Below are 19,939 nucleotides of genomic sequence, written 5' to 3'. Positions count from 1 at the left end.
AGAGTATGAAGAGTGAGGATTTCTAAGCAAGATAAGGTGTCTAACAAAAATGATAAGAAACTATGAAGCATGACTTTTTACACATCTAATATTCTTGAAAACATGCAAGAATGCTGGCCAATTATAAGAGAAGCTCAAAATCTCCGTTCACGCAGGAGATTTTAATACATATTTTTTGATGTCAGCAGCATCAGTAAACAGTCAAACAGGAGAGCCACCCGAACTTCTCAAGCCTGTCTGCAGCGGAGGAGAACCGCAGAGGCGTCACCATGGGTGGGGACACTGATGAGATATTGATCCATGTGGCCATGGAGTGGACAGAAGCAGCCACAGTGTCCATTACCTCAGACGTCAACCACCTTGGTTCATTTTTCAAAGGTGCCCTCCAAAGACATTTCCATATGAGTTATGTGGGGACCAGGACAGACTTGGGAGTGGCTGAGAGTAATTTATGACCACAGGAAGGTCGCATATGCACATCACACGTACACTTGCATGATATGTGTTTACATATAATATTTCCAAGCTTATAGACTGCTATATAAAGCTTAGAGCAGGAACCTTGTAAAGTTAAAATTTTCAGTTAGTTGAAAGAATACTGCATTGCTAAGGTTTCTCCCTTCCGCCCCTCACCGTATAATTACGGCTCCCCACCAAGAGAACAATTCATGACATTCACTATTCAGCACCCTAGGACAAGAGTCATAGATCACCCTAGTAGATGCCAAAAGGCACTTTTAATTTACCAACACACACATAGACACTCTCTGAAAGCTGACAAGGGAAAGAAACAGCCATAATTCCACAAACTGAATCTACATATTTTCACAATTCATTGAATAAGAGGCATAAATATTAGGAGGAAAGATATTTAAAGACCATTTAATTATTTTAATGGTAAAATTAACTCAGTGGCTACACTAAAGAGCAATACAAATTCTTGTTAAGTTGTAATATATAGCACATTTTACTTGGCTATTCTGAAAAAAAAAAAAAAAAAAAAGCACTTTTTGTGACCACGAACATGAATGAAAGTTACCTAGGGAAAATTCTAACAAAAATTATGCATAGTCCATGTGAAGAAGTTAGGAAACAACAGAAGATTATGAAAAGAAAAACTGAATTGAAAAGTCTTAATAGAAAATATCACCTCACCCCTGGTCAGTGTATAAATGAAATTCAGTGCTACTCAGAATCCCAACAAACTAACATCTCTCTGTCTGTCTGTCCATCTCTAGCTCTGTCTGTCTGTCTCTCTCCATCTCTCTGTCTATATCTATCTCTCTCACTCTTTCTCTCTCTGTCTGTCTGTCTCTCTCTACCTACCTATTTCTCAATCTTTCCACACATACGTGAAAACAAGTTGAAACATCTATACAGAATTGAGATGTTACTAATCCAATTAAGACTGATGACAGAATTAAAACCCCCATCTTTAAAAATGTATTCAGAGAAAGGACTTTACCCTTCCTCTTTATGAAAAGTCACATCTGCCTTTTCTATTTCTCGGAGAAGAGCTCCACCATCATTTTAAATCTCAGCACAAGCCCAACAAGGAGTTAGAATTTGGAGTCTAAGGTCTATGTGGGCCTCCAAACTGGATTTTGAGGTAATTCTTCTCCCCCCTCCAGCGTGACTCTGGAGCAAGAGGCTCTGCTCCCACTGCTTTTTACTGTTCCAACCACAAGCCCACCTTCTCTGCACCACCTGGTCAGGCAGTTTTAACCCATCGGATCCACTCGGATGTGGAGAGAGAGGATGAGTAAGGAAATAAGAAAGTATCTACTAAGACCAGCCCTTTGCCAGCTGGTCCCATCCACTGGCTTGGTAGGCTTTTGCTATGGGTGCTGATGCTATGTTGGGGTGTCTTGGGGACCCCGATCCCTAAGACCTCTTACCTGTATTTCCCAAGCAGATGGCATTGAAAAATACCCTTCTCACTCTAATTTGAAAAATGATTTTGCTTTCATTAGGAAAGGCTATTAATTGTTTCAAACGCTAGCTAGCTGTGCTCTCCATTGGAATTATCATAGGCTTTTTCCTTCTGTATCTTGCTAAGTATTAAATTGCTTGCTTAGATTTCCTAAAGCTGAATTACTTTTGCATAACTAAAATGAATCCTATGTGTTCCATTTTCTAAAATTGCTCACTGCATAGCAGTCTTGTTTTTAAATTGTGAAATCATGGATTTGATTTGAGGCATGCCATTTGCTCATAGATACACATTTTTTTTTCAAATGTATTAGATCCGTGGTTTTACTTTTGAGTGTTTTTATAACATTTTGGTATTAGCATTCAGCTGTAAAAATAATTGGGAAATGCACAACTCTTTCTGGGCTTTCAAAACATAACAACTATTTCTCTGTAACATTTTACTTTAAAACTTATTTTGCACTTGTGCGTGTATGGGACTGGTTTTAAGTGAATGAATTTTTCAGTTATCAGTCCATTCTTCCTAAGTCAGTTTTGATAACATGTACTTTTATTAAAATAAGAGAGATTTTTAAATTCATTGGCATTTTGTTAAACACGGAATGCTCCTGTCAATTTAATGTCTCCTTTAAAAAATTGGGTGTCCACCCAAAGAACACAAACATGCTAATTTGAGAGAAACTTGCTCTCCTGCACTCATAGTTTCTGTTGCTTATAAATTCTTCTTGGTCTCTTTTCCCAGGTATAGGATTGCCACTTTATTGGTTTCTTCCACTGACTCAGCTATTAACAAATATTAATGATGTATTTGTTTAGCTTTGTATTCTTTTGATTTTATCTTTATTATTTTATCTTTATGAACTTATTGCCAGCATGTTGGGTTTTCCTGTACTTAGTTTCTTGAGCTAAGATTCTTAGTCTTTCATATTTGATTATGAAAGACCTTTAAATTATGGATTTCCTTTTGATGCACAAGTTTATAGGTTTTGTTTTGCTGTAGTTAATTCATAATTTACTCATAATCTAAAATATCATTTTATTTTTTTCTTGAAACAAATATTATTTAAAAGAGCGATATTTTAATTTCTTTAAATTTGAATTTTTCGTACTGCTTTTGCTGCTATGTGGTTATTAAATATGGTCTGTAAATCCTGTGGGGAGTTCTTTCTTTCTTTATGGAGATTTACATGATCAATATCCTGTAGGATTTAAAGTTTGTTGGATGAATAATTTATCGGGTTATTTATTGTCTACCTGTTATAGTAAATTCTGAGAAAATTTTGTTAAAGATCTTTCTAAGGGAGAACTCTATATTCCTTGAGAAGTATGCATTTCAATACTTTGTAGTATCCCATTCACACTTTGAATTCCATTGCACTTTTACAATGTGACCACTACAACTTATATTTCATTTGCACTTTTTTTTTTTATGATCACAAATAGGGATTTTTTTTATTGACAACTCAAATATTTACACACATACAGTATTGCACAAATTATAAGTGGATTGACAATTAAGTTAATGATACAAAGTCAGGAGCATTTATGTAAAGCAACTGCTTCAGGCTGTGGTGCATTCTGTGCCAGGTACTTAAGTAAATATGTCAAAGGAATTCAAGTTACTTCAATTCATGAGAATCAGCTTCCAAAACAGCATGTATGCCATCTCATAGAATAGTTAAATCCAGGAAAATCAGTAACTAAATGACAAAATGAATATCATTAAAGAAAAGTTGGTGATAAAAAATGTCAAGTTAAAATATTAGGATTAAAAATTTTAGTGATTATATTTAGAAAGTGTGCAAACATTGGAATTTTTAAGAAAAGACCCCCATGTTCTGTTTTACCATTACTACTATATTCCAAACGAGTAATTCTGGGTTCTTCTCTAATTCCTCCCTGCTAGTAGAAACTACTCTTTCATAGTTTTAAAGAAACAAGACAGTAGTTTGCATAAGTGGGTTTTAAAGTAAGATTCTCACTGAAAATAAACAAAACTAAATATGATCTCCCTTAATTTACAAAGAAACCTTACTAAAAAGCAGGCTGGACGAGGAAGTGAGACCACCGGTTTACTGCTCCTGACTGCCTCTGAGCTCACCTGTCACCCACAAGGAAGGGGAGATGTGCAGCTCTGAGCTCTGCCCCTCCCCAAGCCTGCAAGGTGAGGGTGGACAAAAACCCTTCAGCTTTCCTGAGGTATTGGCTCCCCAGATATAAAACTGAAGGGTGGACAGATGGCTTTAATAGCCCTTCCCATAATAAGAATCCAAGTCAGTTTAAGATCCTATCTCTGAGTGGAATTGCAGGATGGCAAAAGAAATGGATTAAGTAACAGGTGGGTGAAATATTTACCTCTGATCCCTTCACTCAGCTCTGTGACACACCACATTTCCAAGATAGTATCCTAAACTTTCATCTAATGGCGGTACTCCTAAAGGCTGAGCAAATGAAGCGTCTGACAATGAAATTCTGGATTAAAAACCATAGAAAGCCCATGCTACGTTTGGGTAAAAAGACAATGTGCCATCTTGTCGCACCAGTCTTCTAGCAAGATGCACATTCAAGCCATTCAGAGCCAGTAAGTACATACCTAGTAAGAATCAAATAATTTCCTAAAATTCTTCCAGGAAAGCAACATTCACTAAACTGGCACTGACAGGAAGAATATCAGAGAGTTAAGTAAAGGGCAGAATACGAAAAATGACCCCCAAAGAGCAATGGTGTCTGTTTCTGTCCTCCAAAACAATTAAAAAAATCACTTTTTCTGGAATCTAACACACTGGCTTCATTTTCAAAATGCATCACTTTATTTTCCTTAAAAGGCAGCCATACATTATAAACTTTACGCATGTGACAGCCACATGAATTCTTCATTAAGTCCCAGGGCTTCCACCTTCCTGGGACTTACAGTAGAGCAGTCAGGGAGTCAAATGTTAAAGCTTTCTCCACAGCCACATGTTCCTTTGATGTTTGGGTTATTGAACACAAACTCACTGGATAATTTGTCTTCAACATAGTCCATTTCTGTTCCTAAAAGTGTTAGCTGTGCTTTCTTTTCGATGAACACTCTGACTCCATCTTGAACAACTTCTTCATCAGAATCTCCTTTTGTCTTTGTGTATTCCAGAGTATAAGAAAGACCATTACAGCCCCTGGTTCGTACACCAACTTTTACACCCACGTTTTCAGGCTTATCTTTAAGAAGCTGTTTTATCTTGTTTACTGCTGAAGGTGTCAGCGTGAGGGCAGCCCGGGTGGGCTGTAGCTTCCTCTTACTCACTGCCCGGACAGTGGCCCGGACGAGCGAAGCCGACATCCTCGCCGTCCCAGAGCCCCTGGGCCTCAGGCTGGAGCTTGGCCGCTTGAGCCTCTCTCCATGGACACGGCGAGCGCTTTGACGCCACAAGCTGCGGTGCACGGCGCCCAAGGCTCCGCCTCATTTGCACTTTTAAACCCTTTTGTAAACTGCTTTCATAACCCACCACATTTTTCATAAAACAGACACAGCCCAATTCCCGCCATCTTGTTTCACACCTGCTGTTGAGTGTGTTTCTTCGCTATTTCCTGTCTGGTTTTTACCATGCTGATTTGGAAGTTACTAGCCCTATTTCTAGTCATCTCACGTTCACTATACATTTAAAAATACCACGGTTCTGCTCGAGGATTGTCAAGGGTGAGGCCCAATGCCCACATTTACCACCTTTGAACCAAGAAGGGGAAGCATGGGAAGACAGGGTAGGTTTACGCCTTTTTATTTGCTCTTGCAGGTGTCTTCTTCTTTCTCACAGGAAGTCTGTTGTTCTGTCCCCATTTGCTCTGAATACTGGACTTGAGTCCCTTATTTAACCTCCCGAAAATGTTTCTATGGCCAGGAAACCTCTCTACCTAATCATCCCCTTGATGGAGGCTGAGTTTGTTAGCTCGTGGGCCTGCAGATGGTGGTGGTGGTGGTGGTGGGGGCTGTACTTCCTTCTGTAAGGAGACTCTTCTTCCTTACCCCTCCACACCACCCCAACTATCTGTGTGCAAGTGTCTAACACCATGTGCATGGATCTTACCCTGCTGAGTTCAGACACTCGCCTCTGAGCTCTGTTCCTGTTCTCCATTCTGGAAAATTACCCAACAGATACTGTGATACTGACTATTGTCTCTCTCTTCCCTCCGCTGTGGCTTCAGCCTTGTGGTCTGAACTGTCTCTATTTTCCAGTGTCATAGAGTTTTTATCTTATTTCCTGGCTGATTCACTTCTGAGGAAAATTGGAAAGGGAAATGGAGGGTGGGCAGTGTCCACCCTTTGGGCCATAAAGACCCTGGAGGTCCTCCCAGGAACTTTATGATCTGATTATTCATGTTCCTTTTCGGTGTTTTTGACTAGGCTGGATATTCCTTGAGGGACAATTAAGCATCTTATCTCTATAACGCAGTGTGAGGGCTTTCACTTGGTAGATGCCACTACTGGTGGCTGAATACCGAGTAACACTATTCTATCCATATCCACAGAAGTGTAAGCTGTTTGTGGGGGTTAGAACCTTTCTTGGGCTGAGCAGACTGTGAGAGGGAAATTGATGTCCAAATGACGTTGGAAGAATTTGCCACAGAGTAAGACGGTAAGGGTGTGATGGGAGCAGAATAGGGAAGAGAAAGAAGCGAAACAACAAACATGAACATAAGCAAAGTTCTAGCCTCAGCCCATTCCACAGGGGACTTCTGAAGTGTAAATCACACCTCAACGTTGGTCTCTAGTCATTTAACCAAGGCTGCATGGGGGTGGGGGGAGAAGGAAAATGCAAACCATGGGCTCCTTTAGGAAAAGCAGCTAGAAACCCAACGTAGAGTCTCAGACGAGACCTAACAAAGCAACATGACAGTGAGACATAGGTACCCCAAAACAGAACAAGGACCTAAGGGGGTCTGGGTGGATCACCATTAGTGCCTGGCCCAGAAATTTTGTTCTGATTTTGTTTTCTTCAGTGATGCTTCCTTGGGCGTTGCCTGTCCCACCAATGTATTTACCTGTCCACTCTAAGTCATGGCCCTTTTCTAGAACCTGAGACAAAGGCCGTTTCAGCAAAGAGGCAGAATTCACCATCTTGTTACTGATGGAGGCTGAGGCAAGCAAAACAATGCTCACACTTTCTTCTGAAAGATTGTTCGGGTCTATGGATGCCTCGGACAGCTGGACTTTCTCGTGGAACGTCCTGGCCACTGCCTAAAGCAAGAGCCTCACCACGGGAAGGGCACTGAGTAGAGGTCCACAGGCCCTTTAGGCTAGGGCTTTGCATGGACGCACACCTGGCACAGCTCCCTGCTGAAATGTCTACTTCTACTTTTAATTTTTTGAGGAACTTCCATACTGTTTTCCATACAGACTGCGCCAATTTACATTTCCAACAACAGTTCCCTTTTCTGCACAAGCTTGCTAGCACTCCTCTCTGTCTTTTGGATAATAGTTATTCTAATCGTTTCTCATTGTGGTTTGACTTGCATTTCCCTAACAATGAGTGATGCAGGCTCCTCTTCCTGTTGGCTCTCTGTATATTTTCTTTTAAAAAATGTCCACTCAGGTCTTTTGCCTATTTTTCGGTCAGGTTATTTTTTAATGGGGCTGTGTTTGCTACTGAGTTGCATGAATTCCTTATATATTTTGCATCTTAACTGATCCCCTCCTTGGCAGTTTGCAAACATCTCATCCATTCCACAGGTGGTCTTTTCATTTAGCTGATGTTTCCCTTGTTGCCCAGAAACACTTTGGTTTGATATCATCCTGTGTGACTGTGCTTTTGTTGTTTGCTCCTTCGTGTCTTACTTATGGTACATTCTTCCTAAGTCATTTGGACATCAATTTCCCCCTCACCGTCTGTTCAGCCCAAGAAAGGTTCTAACCGCCGCCAACAGCTTATGGTTATGTGGATATGGGTAGAAGGTGATTGCTGAGATTGGTGTAAGGTTGCCTTTCTCTTGTGCTCTCTTCAGGGGATTTTAGTTTCAGGTCTTACATTAAGGCTTTAATCCATCTTGAGTTATGTTTTGTGAGTGGTAAGATAAGGGTCTAGTTTCAATAGACTGTTTTGTCAACATCATTTATTCAAAATTGAGGGTCAGTCATCATCTCAAAACCCAAGCCCAAATGTCAGACTCCCAAAGGTCAAAATCCTAAAAAGAACATGATGAAGTTGACCCCAAAATTCTTTCTAAGACATTTTTTTTTTTAATTTGGAGAGAATGTGTTCTCTGAGGAGAGATGCCTGAGAACAAGAGCTCTTGAGCTGTATTTACAATGGGGAGAACTCTGGTGTCTCTGCATTTTCTCAGGAAACACAGGTGTACCTGTTGGGAGTCTGGGGTCACATGGCCTTCTTCAGTTCCTCAGCACTCATGAGAAAAAACTCTGAGTTCTCTTTTGCTATGAGATCACCTGAGCTCCCAATTCCCTGTGGATCCTCAGCCTGGGGACAGCCACACATATCTCTTGGTGAGCAACCAGGACACTCTTCACTGTCCCATGCTTTTGATGGCTTTTATCTGCACAATCATGCAAGCTGGAAAATATTAAAATTTTTATTTTATATCTTTCAAACTATTAATGAATTTTTCTCACCTTCTTGCCTAGATACAATGAACATGTTCTCCCAAACAATGTAAAATAACTTGGCAATTATAAGCATCCTTGTCTCATTCTCTCTCTCTCCCTGGAAACTGTGAGATATGTTTCCATATTAGGTGTGGGGCTTGCTGACTGTCCATTTCAAGTCCTTGGTTACTTACTTTTTAAAATATCATTAACAAGTACAGGATTTTATAAAATGCACATTTAAAAGTGAATTGCTTTGCTGCCAATGGCTGAAAAAAATAGTTTTAGTGCAAACTGTCAGTATGAAAATTGACTCAAGAAGAAATGAAAATCCTAGAAAGTTACAATCAAATAATTTCAGTTTATAATTGACATGCCAATCCACCACCAAGTACATGCTGCTTCTTCCCTGTTCCATGTGGTTAACAACAGACATGTTACCCAGTGTTAAAAAAAGAGATAGCCCCTGACGAATGTAGGATAATCCAGAGCAGAGGGAGAGGAGAACTTCCCAACACATTTTATGAGGCTATTGCAACTTTGAAATCAAAATTGTTAACAACTGGTACAAGATAGTGAATATATAACAATCCTTCTCAGTCCCGTGCATGTAGGAGTTAGAATTTCATGGTTTAACTTCCATTTCTCTTAGATTCTACTATTCTACTACTTATTTCCTATCCTCTTCTGTATTCTGAATGACACTCTTTGTTGGCTTTGGTAATCAAATATTAAGCTAATTAGTTGAATTTCCCCCTCTTTGAATTTTAATTCCCCCTCTGTTCTTTCCTAGAATGTATATTTTCTTTTTTTGAAATTTGCCTTATTCTTACATGATACTTTCCTTTCCTGACTTTGTTTCTTTCAACTTTTTAAGACATTCCTGATTGAGAGCTCTTCTTTGGGCATAAATCTTTTCTTTGTTCAGTGACTGATTAGATCACAAGGCAACCTTTCACATGGTTTTCCATACTCAGTAGAGTTCTTTGTTGTGGGATTCCTGGTTGTGCACCGATATACTAGAGAACATGGACACCTGTGGGGTTAATCAGAACCAGAACCAGGTCCACTTTTGCAAGGATTCCAACTCAGGAATTTTTATGCCTTCAAAATCATATTCACAAGGGCCCATTACTTCAAAGTGTTCCCTTTGTCACTCCAGAACATTCATTTACCTTTGGCAATTCTGCCTCCAGCTCCTCCTTGGTTAGCTCATCCTCCATCTTGTCCACTGGTCAGAACATTTCTAGTGTGAGTCCACAGACAGTTCAGTTTCTAAAGTTCTGGGATTTATACAATGAGGCCAAATCTAGATTCTCCTCTAAACACATAGTCATACAGATCTCCCCGCCCCCAGGACTCAAATATTAGCCCCTGACTCATATGTCCAATACTGATAGTCATGGGAATCTTCTTCAACTTTTTCTCCTAACCACAGCTGTGAACTTTTGACTTCTCTCTTTTTTTCTTCCTTATGTTGAAAAATATAGTGTGTTGAGGGGCTGATTATTAGCCTATCGTCTTGCCTAAATATAAGATGTGTGAAATTAACAATTATTATCTTTAAAATGTATTTTTTTCCACTTGTAAAATATGCACATTGCTTATTTTGCAAATGGATGAGTTAACTAGTGGGTAGCTCAGTCCCTGAACAAGCCAATGAAATTGTTCTCAACTCAATGTATAACTTAGTGGGTACTTAGGATGCTTAGCACACCAGATAAAGTATTAAAAGACATAAAAGCAAATTCATGACCTTTAATGCCATCCTAAATTCCATTAACACTCACAGAAAAGGGCTTTGAAGTGAAAATTAATGGTGACTTTTTCTGGTTGTGGATATTGAAAGTCAAATGCTCCAAGAAAAGTTTCTGAATTAGAAGAAAGGGGGCTCTTCTTCTTTCCGCTCCTCCTTCTAAAGTAAATTTCACACCTGCATGGCTTATAATATCCTGGGTCAAGGTCTTCTCTATGGGATACTCATGTGCTTCCTGCGTTATTCAGCGCAGTCTAAGCAGTAGATGGGGAGGCTACTCAGCATCTGGGGAGTCATCTGTCTGGTTGACAACCTCGGCAGAGCCATCTGAAATTTGAAGTACCGGCTTTTAATGTGGAAAAACCAGAATCAGCGAGTAAGTCAAGTTCTTCCCTCCGTGTGTGTGCATACGCAAAGCAATGACGTACCATTAAGGGAGCAGCATCTCTAATAAAGTTAGAGCTTCCTGGTCCAGCTGAGACCCTCATGCTAGCATGTTCTACTACACGCAAGCCTGAGTCAGCGCCAGGTTTTTCCTGGACACCACGAATCCCCAAACCGGAAATGGCCTTAGAGATCAACTCATTTATCAACATCATTGTGCAGATGGAAAACTGAGGAGAGAGGTGGAAAAACTAGACACCTCAGGGGATCAACATCGAAGTTAGGTTGTTCTGCAGACAAGGAAAGGAGTGGGTTCTGTAGAACTCGGAACCTACTGTGTGTGTGTGATCGGGGAAGCGGCGGCTGGAAAGTCTTCTGTTGACGTCTTCATGCCTCTGTCCCCAGCTTGTGACCATTCCCCTGGAGAAAAAGAGCAAACACGAATTACAACTTCCTCCAACATGAAGCCGCCTTGCATTACTCTCAGGTGGCGTGTCCCAGAATTTCCCACATCATCTGCACATACTCAGATCTCCAGTGTCTCCCAGAGGAAAACACATTTCCATGTTCCCAGGAAAATCCTGAAAAATCAGAGAGCACATGCTAGTGATCAAAGGTGATTGAGAGATCATCCAGAAAGACACTTTTGATAAAGAGGAGGGCAAGAGGACCTTTGAGCTCCAAGGGCCAAGGAGTACTGATCGTGGCAGGAGGGAATGAGGGAATGATTATGAGCTTTTCCTACAGCCCATGAGGCTTACACCAGCAGGGACCCGAAGTATTCTGACCTTTATGTCTGTCCTCACCAACTTCTAAAATCCCCGTCTTGGAGTTGGTTTTAATCAGGTATGATGTGACACACACACACGTGGAATGGCAGTCACAAGGGACGTCTGACTCAGAGCTCCCTGGACACAGGAGGCCCAGCAGGCTGTGCAGGATCACGGGAAGCCTCAGGGTCAATCGGGAGGCAGAGGGAGGAGGAGAAGCTCAGGCTAGGGCCCTTATGGAGGCTTTTGCAGGACAAGCCAGCTAAGCCAATTTAGAACCAACTAGTGTGAATGATGTCAGTGGGCTTGGGGCTTGGGGCAAATGTCCCTATTTGGGTGGGCTCATGTTAGGATGGAGGAATATTGCCTGCTGAAGTGTGTGAGCCAGAGAGAGGAGCAGGCCTATCTCGTGGGCTTGGGAACGATTCGGAGGCTTCAAAAGGGGCACCCCGCTCCCTGGAAAGTCTTCTACTATCTCTGAAAGTAGCCCCGGAGGGCATCTCCCCTTGGTCAATGAGGCTCCAGATGTCGGGTAGTCCAAATAAAGAAAATAAGACTGTGATTACTACACCCGCACTCCTATGTCCGAGTCCGTCCTCCATCACGCCCCTCCTCCCAGCCTGCATGTCTCCGTCTAGTTTCCTTACTTGGTCTGTCACCAACGTCCTGCTTCTGACATCTGCTCCGGCTGCCCTGCTCTCTGGGAGGTGGGTTCGCCTGGATTTCCCTGTCTTCCTTCCCTCCCCACCCCTCCTGTATCAACGCCAAGACAGTGAGGCTCTCGAGCTTGGTGAGAGGAAGGAATGACTCAGGAAAGCTTCGGGGGAAGAGAGTTGGCAGCGGCCTCAAAGACTCTCCTCGCTCACTTTCTCAGTTGCACTCTGGGGAAAGCTGGGAAGCAACGTGAGATGAAAGGCACAGAGCAGCACATATTAATTATTATTCGAGAAAATGGAGGGCGTAGTGTGCTTTTGACTTGCTTTTTCTCCTAGGAGAAGACAGGGTTTCATTATAGTTTCTCAGAACCATTCCAGCTAAGCAAAGCTGGACTCCGGTTCCTCGTCTGCGAAAGAGAGTAACACAATTGCTTTTGCATGTGGCCATCAGCCTTCAAGGGACTCCTGTACATTTTCCAGTGCCCATCCCAGCACACTGCAAAAGCTTGTTAAAGCTTTTTTTTTTTTGTTTTTGCAAATTCAAAGAACTCAGTTTTCAAGACTACCCTTTTTCTTTGGCTTGAGAGGCATCCAAATGGAACAATTATCCAAGCCACTGCCGCAACCTTACACCCCGTGTTCCCAGGCAGAAGCAGAGACATTTCCAAACCTAACAGTGTTGCTTCTGGCCATGCAGTTCACTGGCAATAATGAAATTTCCATCTTGTTTCTGCTGTGCCAGCATTTTCTCTCCTTTTAAAACTTGCAAGGTCTGAGCTTTGCTTTGGTGTAGCTAAGGGGCTTGTCTGGGGGGATCAGACAGTGCAGTGGGGGCCGGACTTCCAGGGAATCAGCATGGCGACTGAACCAAATTGATGAAGAGATCAATTTTTAGACATTGTTCGTATAGGATTGCGTAGGCCAAATGAAAATTCCCACAGTGCAGAAATATAGAGAGTTGACGGTAAAAAACCAACACACATAAATGTAGACAACCACTCTGCTTCCCACAGGTAACTGTGATGTCCTTCCAGAATGTCTACAATGCATTTACAGGCAGATAGATTCACTGACATATACTCAGGTGTTCACTGCAAAAAAATGTCTCAAAGGACAAAACTAGTTCCTTTGTACAATTTATGATTTTCTTAGAGACACTCTTTGCATTAGTTTGCTAGGGCAGCTTTAACAATATTAATGCCACAGTGATGCCCCACACTGGCCTGAAACCCCGAGCTCTGTTTACGCACAGGTCTGGAGCCTGGAAGTCCAAGATCCAGATGCCAGAGTGCTCAGTTTCTCCTGAGGCTTCTCTCTCCATTGCTGGTGAACACACTCCCTGCTGTCTTTCTTCTGTGCTTATTTTCCAGTATCTTCTCCGAAAGACACAGTCATATTAAATGAGGCTCTTCCTAAGGCCTCATCTTGACTTCATTCTCCTTAAAGAGCTCAGCTGTAAACACTATTCCATTCTGAGGCCCTGGAGATGCAGGGTTTTATTGTGAGTTTTAGAGAAGTGTTGCTGTAGATGAAAAAACTGCCACAAAACTCAGCAACTTACATGAGCCAGTTCGATAAGCTCACTGATTCAGAGCTGAGGGCTGCAGGTGTCAGTGGGGCGTCCGGCCCTGGTGCCTGATGTCTAGGACTGAAGGACACAGTCGCCTTCCATCTCCACGCTGGCTTTCCTCACGCGCCCCTCCAGGTCCTTGTTCATCCCCTTGAGCAGCTGCACCTGCCCCCCCACACACACACACACACTCATACACACTCTCTTGAAACAGGCCAGGACCTGGGGCCACCTGCCCCAACTAGAATGTGGCTGAAGTGACGGGTGTCACCTCGGGACCAGCTCGGAGAGGGCAGTGTGATGTCTGCGTTTCCCTCTCGCTTCCTTTCAGACCTTCACCCTGGAACTCAGTCAGCCCTCTGTAAGAAAGGCCCAAGTACTGCTGGAGAGCAAGCTAGACCCCAGACAACCGTCAGGATCGGCCGCCAGACGCGAGGGCCTCAAGGTCGGAGTACTCGGGTCCCCAGACTCCGGGACGTTTGCGAAGGGATAAAAGCCACACGGGCAGACGCCTCTCCAGGTCTTTCCTGGTCTTCTGGCTTTCACGCTTGGGCAGACAGAACTCTCCAGTTCTCCCTGGAGACACTGGCAGCTGCCATCTTGAAACTTCCGTGCCTTGAGCAGGCTGGTACATTTTGAACTTTAGTTCTTTTTCTCCCTCAGGCCCTATGGACCCTGCCCAACCTCTTCTTTTGTATCCTGCAGGGAGGGGCCCTGGATTTATTCTCCTAACAGTGCTACTTCAGGCCCTGCCTGTTTGGCAAAACTCCAGTCCACGAGGGGATGTTCACGTTAGAGTTTGGTCAATCTTTACTTTGAAATCCTTCTCCCCTTCATCTTCCTCTCTCATTCCCTTTGAATCTCTTCCACTGATTAAAAAGCTCAGAGCATAGCACAGCCTGATTGCTTGCCTTTTATGCTCAAGGCTGGCGTAAGCCCTTAGTGTGAGGAACATGGGTTTTCTTCTTAACAGTTTAGGGGCCCTGGGCACCCCTGACTTTTCCTTGCTAGCACGGTTCCTAGTCTCCCTCTTCTTCCCTCTGGTAAGGATACTCGTGCTGGTATATCAGGTACACATGCCTATTCCAGCATTCTCTAAACATTTTAAGGAGCTCAGTCACAGATATAACATCTTTGCCGTGTAAAGAAAACTGTAGGTCCTGGGGATGAAGATTTCCCATCACAGACAACCTTTGACTCTCGTCTTCCCTCCGGCCTCCCAAGATTCGTGTCCACTGGCAGGCAAAAATATATTTACCACAGTCCAACCTCCTGGAAAGTCTCCACAAATTGCAGCTTAACTGAAGATACAAAATCCCATCAAGCCCTCCCTGGTGGCACATGGGGTTAAGTGTCAGCACTATGAAGCCACTCACAGTCACTGCAGCATGAGTTCCAGTTCCACTGCAGCATGAGTTCCATGGCCAGGGAGCTGACCCACAGCAAACCTCTCCCGTCTCCCTGCTGCTCCCCTTAGCCATGATTTTCAGTCCATCAGCCTGTTCTGCTCCCCACTCTGTGTCTGGTGAATACTCTCCCTCCCTGCACCTCTGGCCTGTACCTCAGTTCTTACATGCACAAATACATAAACTGAAACAAACAAACAAACAAAAACCCTAAACCCCATCAGTTCAACACCCCCACGCTCAGTATGTACAGCACCTAAGTCAGGTGTGGGTGACTCTCTGTGCAAAAGCTTTTCTGGGGCAACCTTCCTCTCCATCAAATTCAGTGATGGAATAAGCATAAGGAACAGTTATCAGACCCCCCTTTCTAGAAAGGACAGGGGAAGAAGGAACCACCTGTTCCGAGCACGGCAAATGGTCTTGATACCAATCTTGACCCAGAAAAAAAAGCTTCTGTGGCTTAAGGCTCTGCCTCCCGGGGCCTGTGGTAGAACCCTCTGTACCCCTTTCTTGGGGCCGATAGGAAGAGCAAACGACCAGTAGCCTCTCATTCTCATGTTCTTGTGTGAAGATCATTGGGCTCAGCTCTCAAATCTGAAAAACACTTAAAATAGACCAGTGGCCCTTTATAAATCTATTATGATGGAGAGAGAATTCATTTTTGTAGCTACCTGGCCCCTGTCGGAATTCTAGGGTCTCTGCTGATGCGCTGCGTGACTCTGGACCTACGCGGAAGAAGCGAGACGTCAGTTTCTGGAGTCAAGTTCTACGGACTCCATTCCCTTCTATCACTTGAAAACAGTGTGAATGCAGACAAAAGACTTGTGGCCATACAGGGGTCACCTCTTTGTAAGACAACGATGACAACACCTCCCTGGCCTCCATGAGCAGAGAGTTGCGTGGGCTAAACTGGGGAGAGATGGTAGAAATGTGCAGTGCTCCATCCTGCAGAAGCTTCCAACCGGTGGGAGCTACCGGCGGTGTCAGGACTCCCAGTCAGAGGGCTGCGTGGCCCTTTCCAGGGTGTGGCCAGAGTATTCGAGCCTCATAGAGGAGGAGAAAGTTGCAGTCCGAAGGGCTTTCCGGCGTGGGCATTTTGGGATCTGCTCAGCAGTGAGGCTAATGACTTCAGGGATAGGTTATGTCCAAAGGTGAAGAGAAAGAGAAACATTTATCTTGATTCACGGGAAGCTGACATACTTTGGAAGAGTCATGAGTTTGGGTCAAAAGTTAAAACCACTTCAATTACGAACAATACTTTTTTTTCCCCCTTTCCTTTTTGTTTTTGTTCTTGTTTTTGTTTTTCTGGACTCACAAGTCCTATTCAGTTTCAAAAATTTTCTTTGATAATTTACCATCAGTTATTGAAACAGAATGATGGAACGATACAGAAAAGAGAAGGTTCCATGTTAACTGAGCTGATCTCACTCTCTCTGCTTACTACTGAATGTCTGGATGTCTATGAACTTGTTCCCCCAATTTAGAGAGAGAACTATTAACTCTTGGTTTGCAGGATTATTGAGATTGCAGTAAAATAATGTACCTAAACATCAACAAGGAGGAAATGATGCTTTCTTTCTTTTTTCTTTTTTTAAGATTTATTTATTTATGTATACAGAACTGGGGTACAGGCCAGAGAGTCAGGGGTGCTGAGAGGGTTCACCAGGGACAGAGTGAGGAGCAGAACAGGCAGATTGACGAAGGACACTGCTGAGGGGAGCAGCGGGCGGGTCAGGAGAGGTCTGCTGCGCCCTGTGGATCACCTCCAGGGCCAGGGATCGTACTTGTGCTGCCGTGGCTGTGGCCAACTCATAGAGCTATGCTTTAATGCACTGCACCACCAGGGAGGGCTTTCCTTTTCTGCCTCTGCCTTTGGACTTGAAACTCTACCCTGCTCTTCCCTTTTCTCCCTGATTCCAAAAATATCCATGCAGATATTTCTTTCAAAACCCAGGAAAACTTACCTGTTTCCTTGTAATGGGTCCTCCTATTGGGCAATATTTGTGTTAAAAAAAGAAAAAAAAACTGAAATCAAGCTTATGACTTGATTTTTTTTTTTTCAAGAGTAGTTTCTGCAAGCTCTAAAAATATTACTTAGAAAGGATGCACTTTCCAGACTCCAGTGCTGAGTAAGGTAAACCTAGCCTCTCCGTTTAATAGGCTACCGATAACTCCTCCTTGCCAATGAGAAAATTAGCTAGTGCCAAGATATTTTTAACTGGTCTGAACAAACACATCTTCATTTGCATCCAGCAAGATGTAACCGTAGCAACAGAGTGTATTTTTGGACTCCTTTTCATTTAATGCAAATGAAGCACCACTGATACACCCGGAGGAATCTGATGACAGAATTCAACGTGACCAGTTCCCATGTCTGAGGCCTCCTTGTCCCCTGTCAGCCAGGCAGAATGCTGATTTCCTGTCACCAGCACGAATCCGGGTGGCCCAAACGAACATTCTTTTCGAGCACTGGCTTCTTTGTTTACTGTCTTTTAAGTCACTCTCGGTGGGCACTCCTGTTAAAAATGACGCGTGGGGGAAGTGTGTGGAAAAGGCTTCGGTTTCACATCTCGATACAGAATTGAAAATTCATCCGTTTCTTCCACACTGGGAGCTGAGGGCAGCCACCCGCCATCTTTGAGCCACAGTCTGGTCTGAAACACTGGTGGTCACTAACTCAACCAGGATGCTCCCTTGTCAAGCAGCATTAAACCATCTGCCCTACTTCAAAGGGGCACTGAAAGAGTTAAGAGGGACATGCTTTTACAACTCGCTGCCCTCCATCAGGATGCCAGACACATAAAATCGGTGGTGCTGAATGAACTTCTTTTATAGAAGTGGAAATGGAGAGAGAGGGGCTTGGTCGCCCGGAAGACTGGCCCCTCCTCCTCCATGGTTCCCCCTTAAGCAAATTAAAGATGGACTTACATGGAACTGCTAACTGACCTGGGGTGAGACATTCACCAACTGTAGAGCATTAAAAATCCAAGTAGCAGCACTTTACCAGGCCAGTTTGACCCGCCGCCAGTCAGTTTTCTGTGTCTCACCTGCCATTGTGAAGACCAGTTCTCCACTCTTGTTCGCCCACAGTGCTGGAATGAGTGATGGTCTTGTCGCGTGGGCAAGGGTGGCGTCATCAACCTGACATTAGAATCAGCCAGGTGTAAGGTCACCTTTGATTAAGTCCAGGGATAAAACGTGAGAGGAGAGTTCGAAGCAAAACCACATCTATAGCTCCAAGTCCAGCTCTTGCTAACTCAGAGCAGCCAACGTGACGCTTCCATCTTGCTCCTGCTGCATCCTCTCCAGTGAGCTCAGAGACTCGCCTGGTGTCTGGGGTGCTGTTCCCAGGAGCCGTGAGCCCATCTCTGACACCGAGATTAGTGTGCAGGAAGCTCTTTGGGAGCCGCCTTAGTGTCAGCACCGACCGGGGGCTGAAGGAAGTGGGTCTGGGCAGGGGGAGAGGCGAGTGTGGGTGGCGGTCAACAGAGCCGCCACTGATGCGGAGCTGGGCTGGCCCCTACCCAGACCTTTATGCCCCATTATTGAGCAGTCATTAGGTGTCAGCTGCCTCCAGGAAGGATGTGACCTGGGCAAAGTGGTTCGCTTTAAGGAAGGAACCGCAATTCAGGATTCAGGGGGAGGAGCCCAGCTGAACGCCATCTGCCACGGGCACTCCCAGCGGCTGGGGGTGTGCGTGGCTCAGCCCTTCGGGGGGATCTGGGTGACACACACAGCACCATCCAGAAGGGCTTGACATCCCTGGATGTCACGTCTGTGGAGCTGACAACCCTGCTCTTTCTCCAGTGCATCCTCAGAGCTCTGCCCTGCCCTTCTTGGTCCAGGGCTCACATTCTGGGTTGCCTCAGTGTGCGTGCGCTGTGTGCAGAAGTGTGCATGTGTGTGCAGGCGTGCGTATGTGGCCATGTGTGTTTCTCACCAGTATCTCCTGTGGCGCCTTTCTCTGGACACTCCGGATGCATGTCAAGCTAGGATGGTAAGGCCAGCCCCACCCCAAGACCTGGTTTTGCTCTGTTGCTATGCTCAGGGCTTGAATGGGCCCAACACCGGTGACCTGGGGAAGCGGGAAGCGGACTGGACAAGGTGAGCATCCACCTTGGGAGAGGAGTGCCAGGTTGGGGTCTGAGGCCGCCTGGGCTCCTCTGGCTCCACTCTCAAGGGAGGACCCCGGCAAGGAGGGTGGACCGGTTGCTTTGGCAGAGAAGGAATGGGAGGACAGATGCCTGGAGGCCCAGGACTGTTCTGGAACAGTAGATCCATTCTCCACAAAGGGTCAGCGGTCACACTGTAGCCAGTTCACTAGGATTCTCTCTGAGCCCCTGAATTCAGACTCTGTGGAACTTGATTAACTAGGCCATGGGCACACACCCCCATCCCAAATAGTTCCATCACTGGACAGATTTCTCTCATGTGCCAGAGGTCACCCAATGGGTCTGGTGTGAGAAGTCTTCCCTCCCCCAGGAGTCCATCCTTGCCCTCACCAACACTTCACATTTTCCAGTGGGGGGTTGGGGCTAGGATTTGGCTAGACAGCAAGTCTGTGGAATTTGGCCACAATCTGACACCGACACCCCCCTCACCCCTTCCCAGGCTGATGGGCTGTGGGAGGGGTGTGGCAATTACAGGGTCTCCAGAAAGTCTTTGGTTTTTGCTAAGCAATGCCTGTTATTGGTACCAGAATTCCTCTTTAGCTGATGACAACCTGTTTCTTATTCATTTTTACTTTTATTTTATCCTCATTAGTCACATCTTATAATTTCTGGAGTACAACATTGCACACAGTACATGCACATGTTTCTCACACCCTGTACCCAAGCTCCAGCACTGATACCACATTATTTAGGTCCCATTCCCTCCTCTCTCTCCTCTC

At 44.4% G+C, this 19,939-nt stretch overlaps 1 protein-coding gene across 1 annotated transcript; it reads right to left on the bottom strand.

The window, feature by feature from the left end:
* Window positions 1–4,688: 4,688 nt before the first annotated feature.
* Window positions 4,689–5,354, bottom strand: LOC101630972 (iron-sulfur cluster assembly 1 homolog, mitochondrial). The gene has a single exon (XM_004686430.2). The coding sequence runs from the start codon at window positions 5,249–5,251 to the stop codon at window positions 4,862–4,864; it is 390 nt and encodes a 129-aa protein (XP_004686487.1). The 5' UTR covers window positions 5,252–5,354; the 3' UTR covers window positions 4,689–4,861.
* Window positions 5,355–19,939: the final 14,585 nt, after the last annotated feature.

This window comes from Condylura cristata, unplaced genomic scaffold (assembly GCF_000260355.1).
Source record: "Condylura cristata isolate star-nosed mole 26May11 unplaced genomic scaffold, ConCri1.0 scaffold00020, whole genome shotgun sequence".
NCBI classification, from domain to species: domain Eukaryota; kingdom Metazoa; phylum Chordata; class Mammalia; order Eulipotyphla; family Talpidae; genus Condylura; species Condylura cristata.
This window is presented reverse-complemented; position numbering and strand designations above follow the sequence as displayed.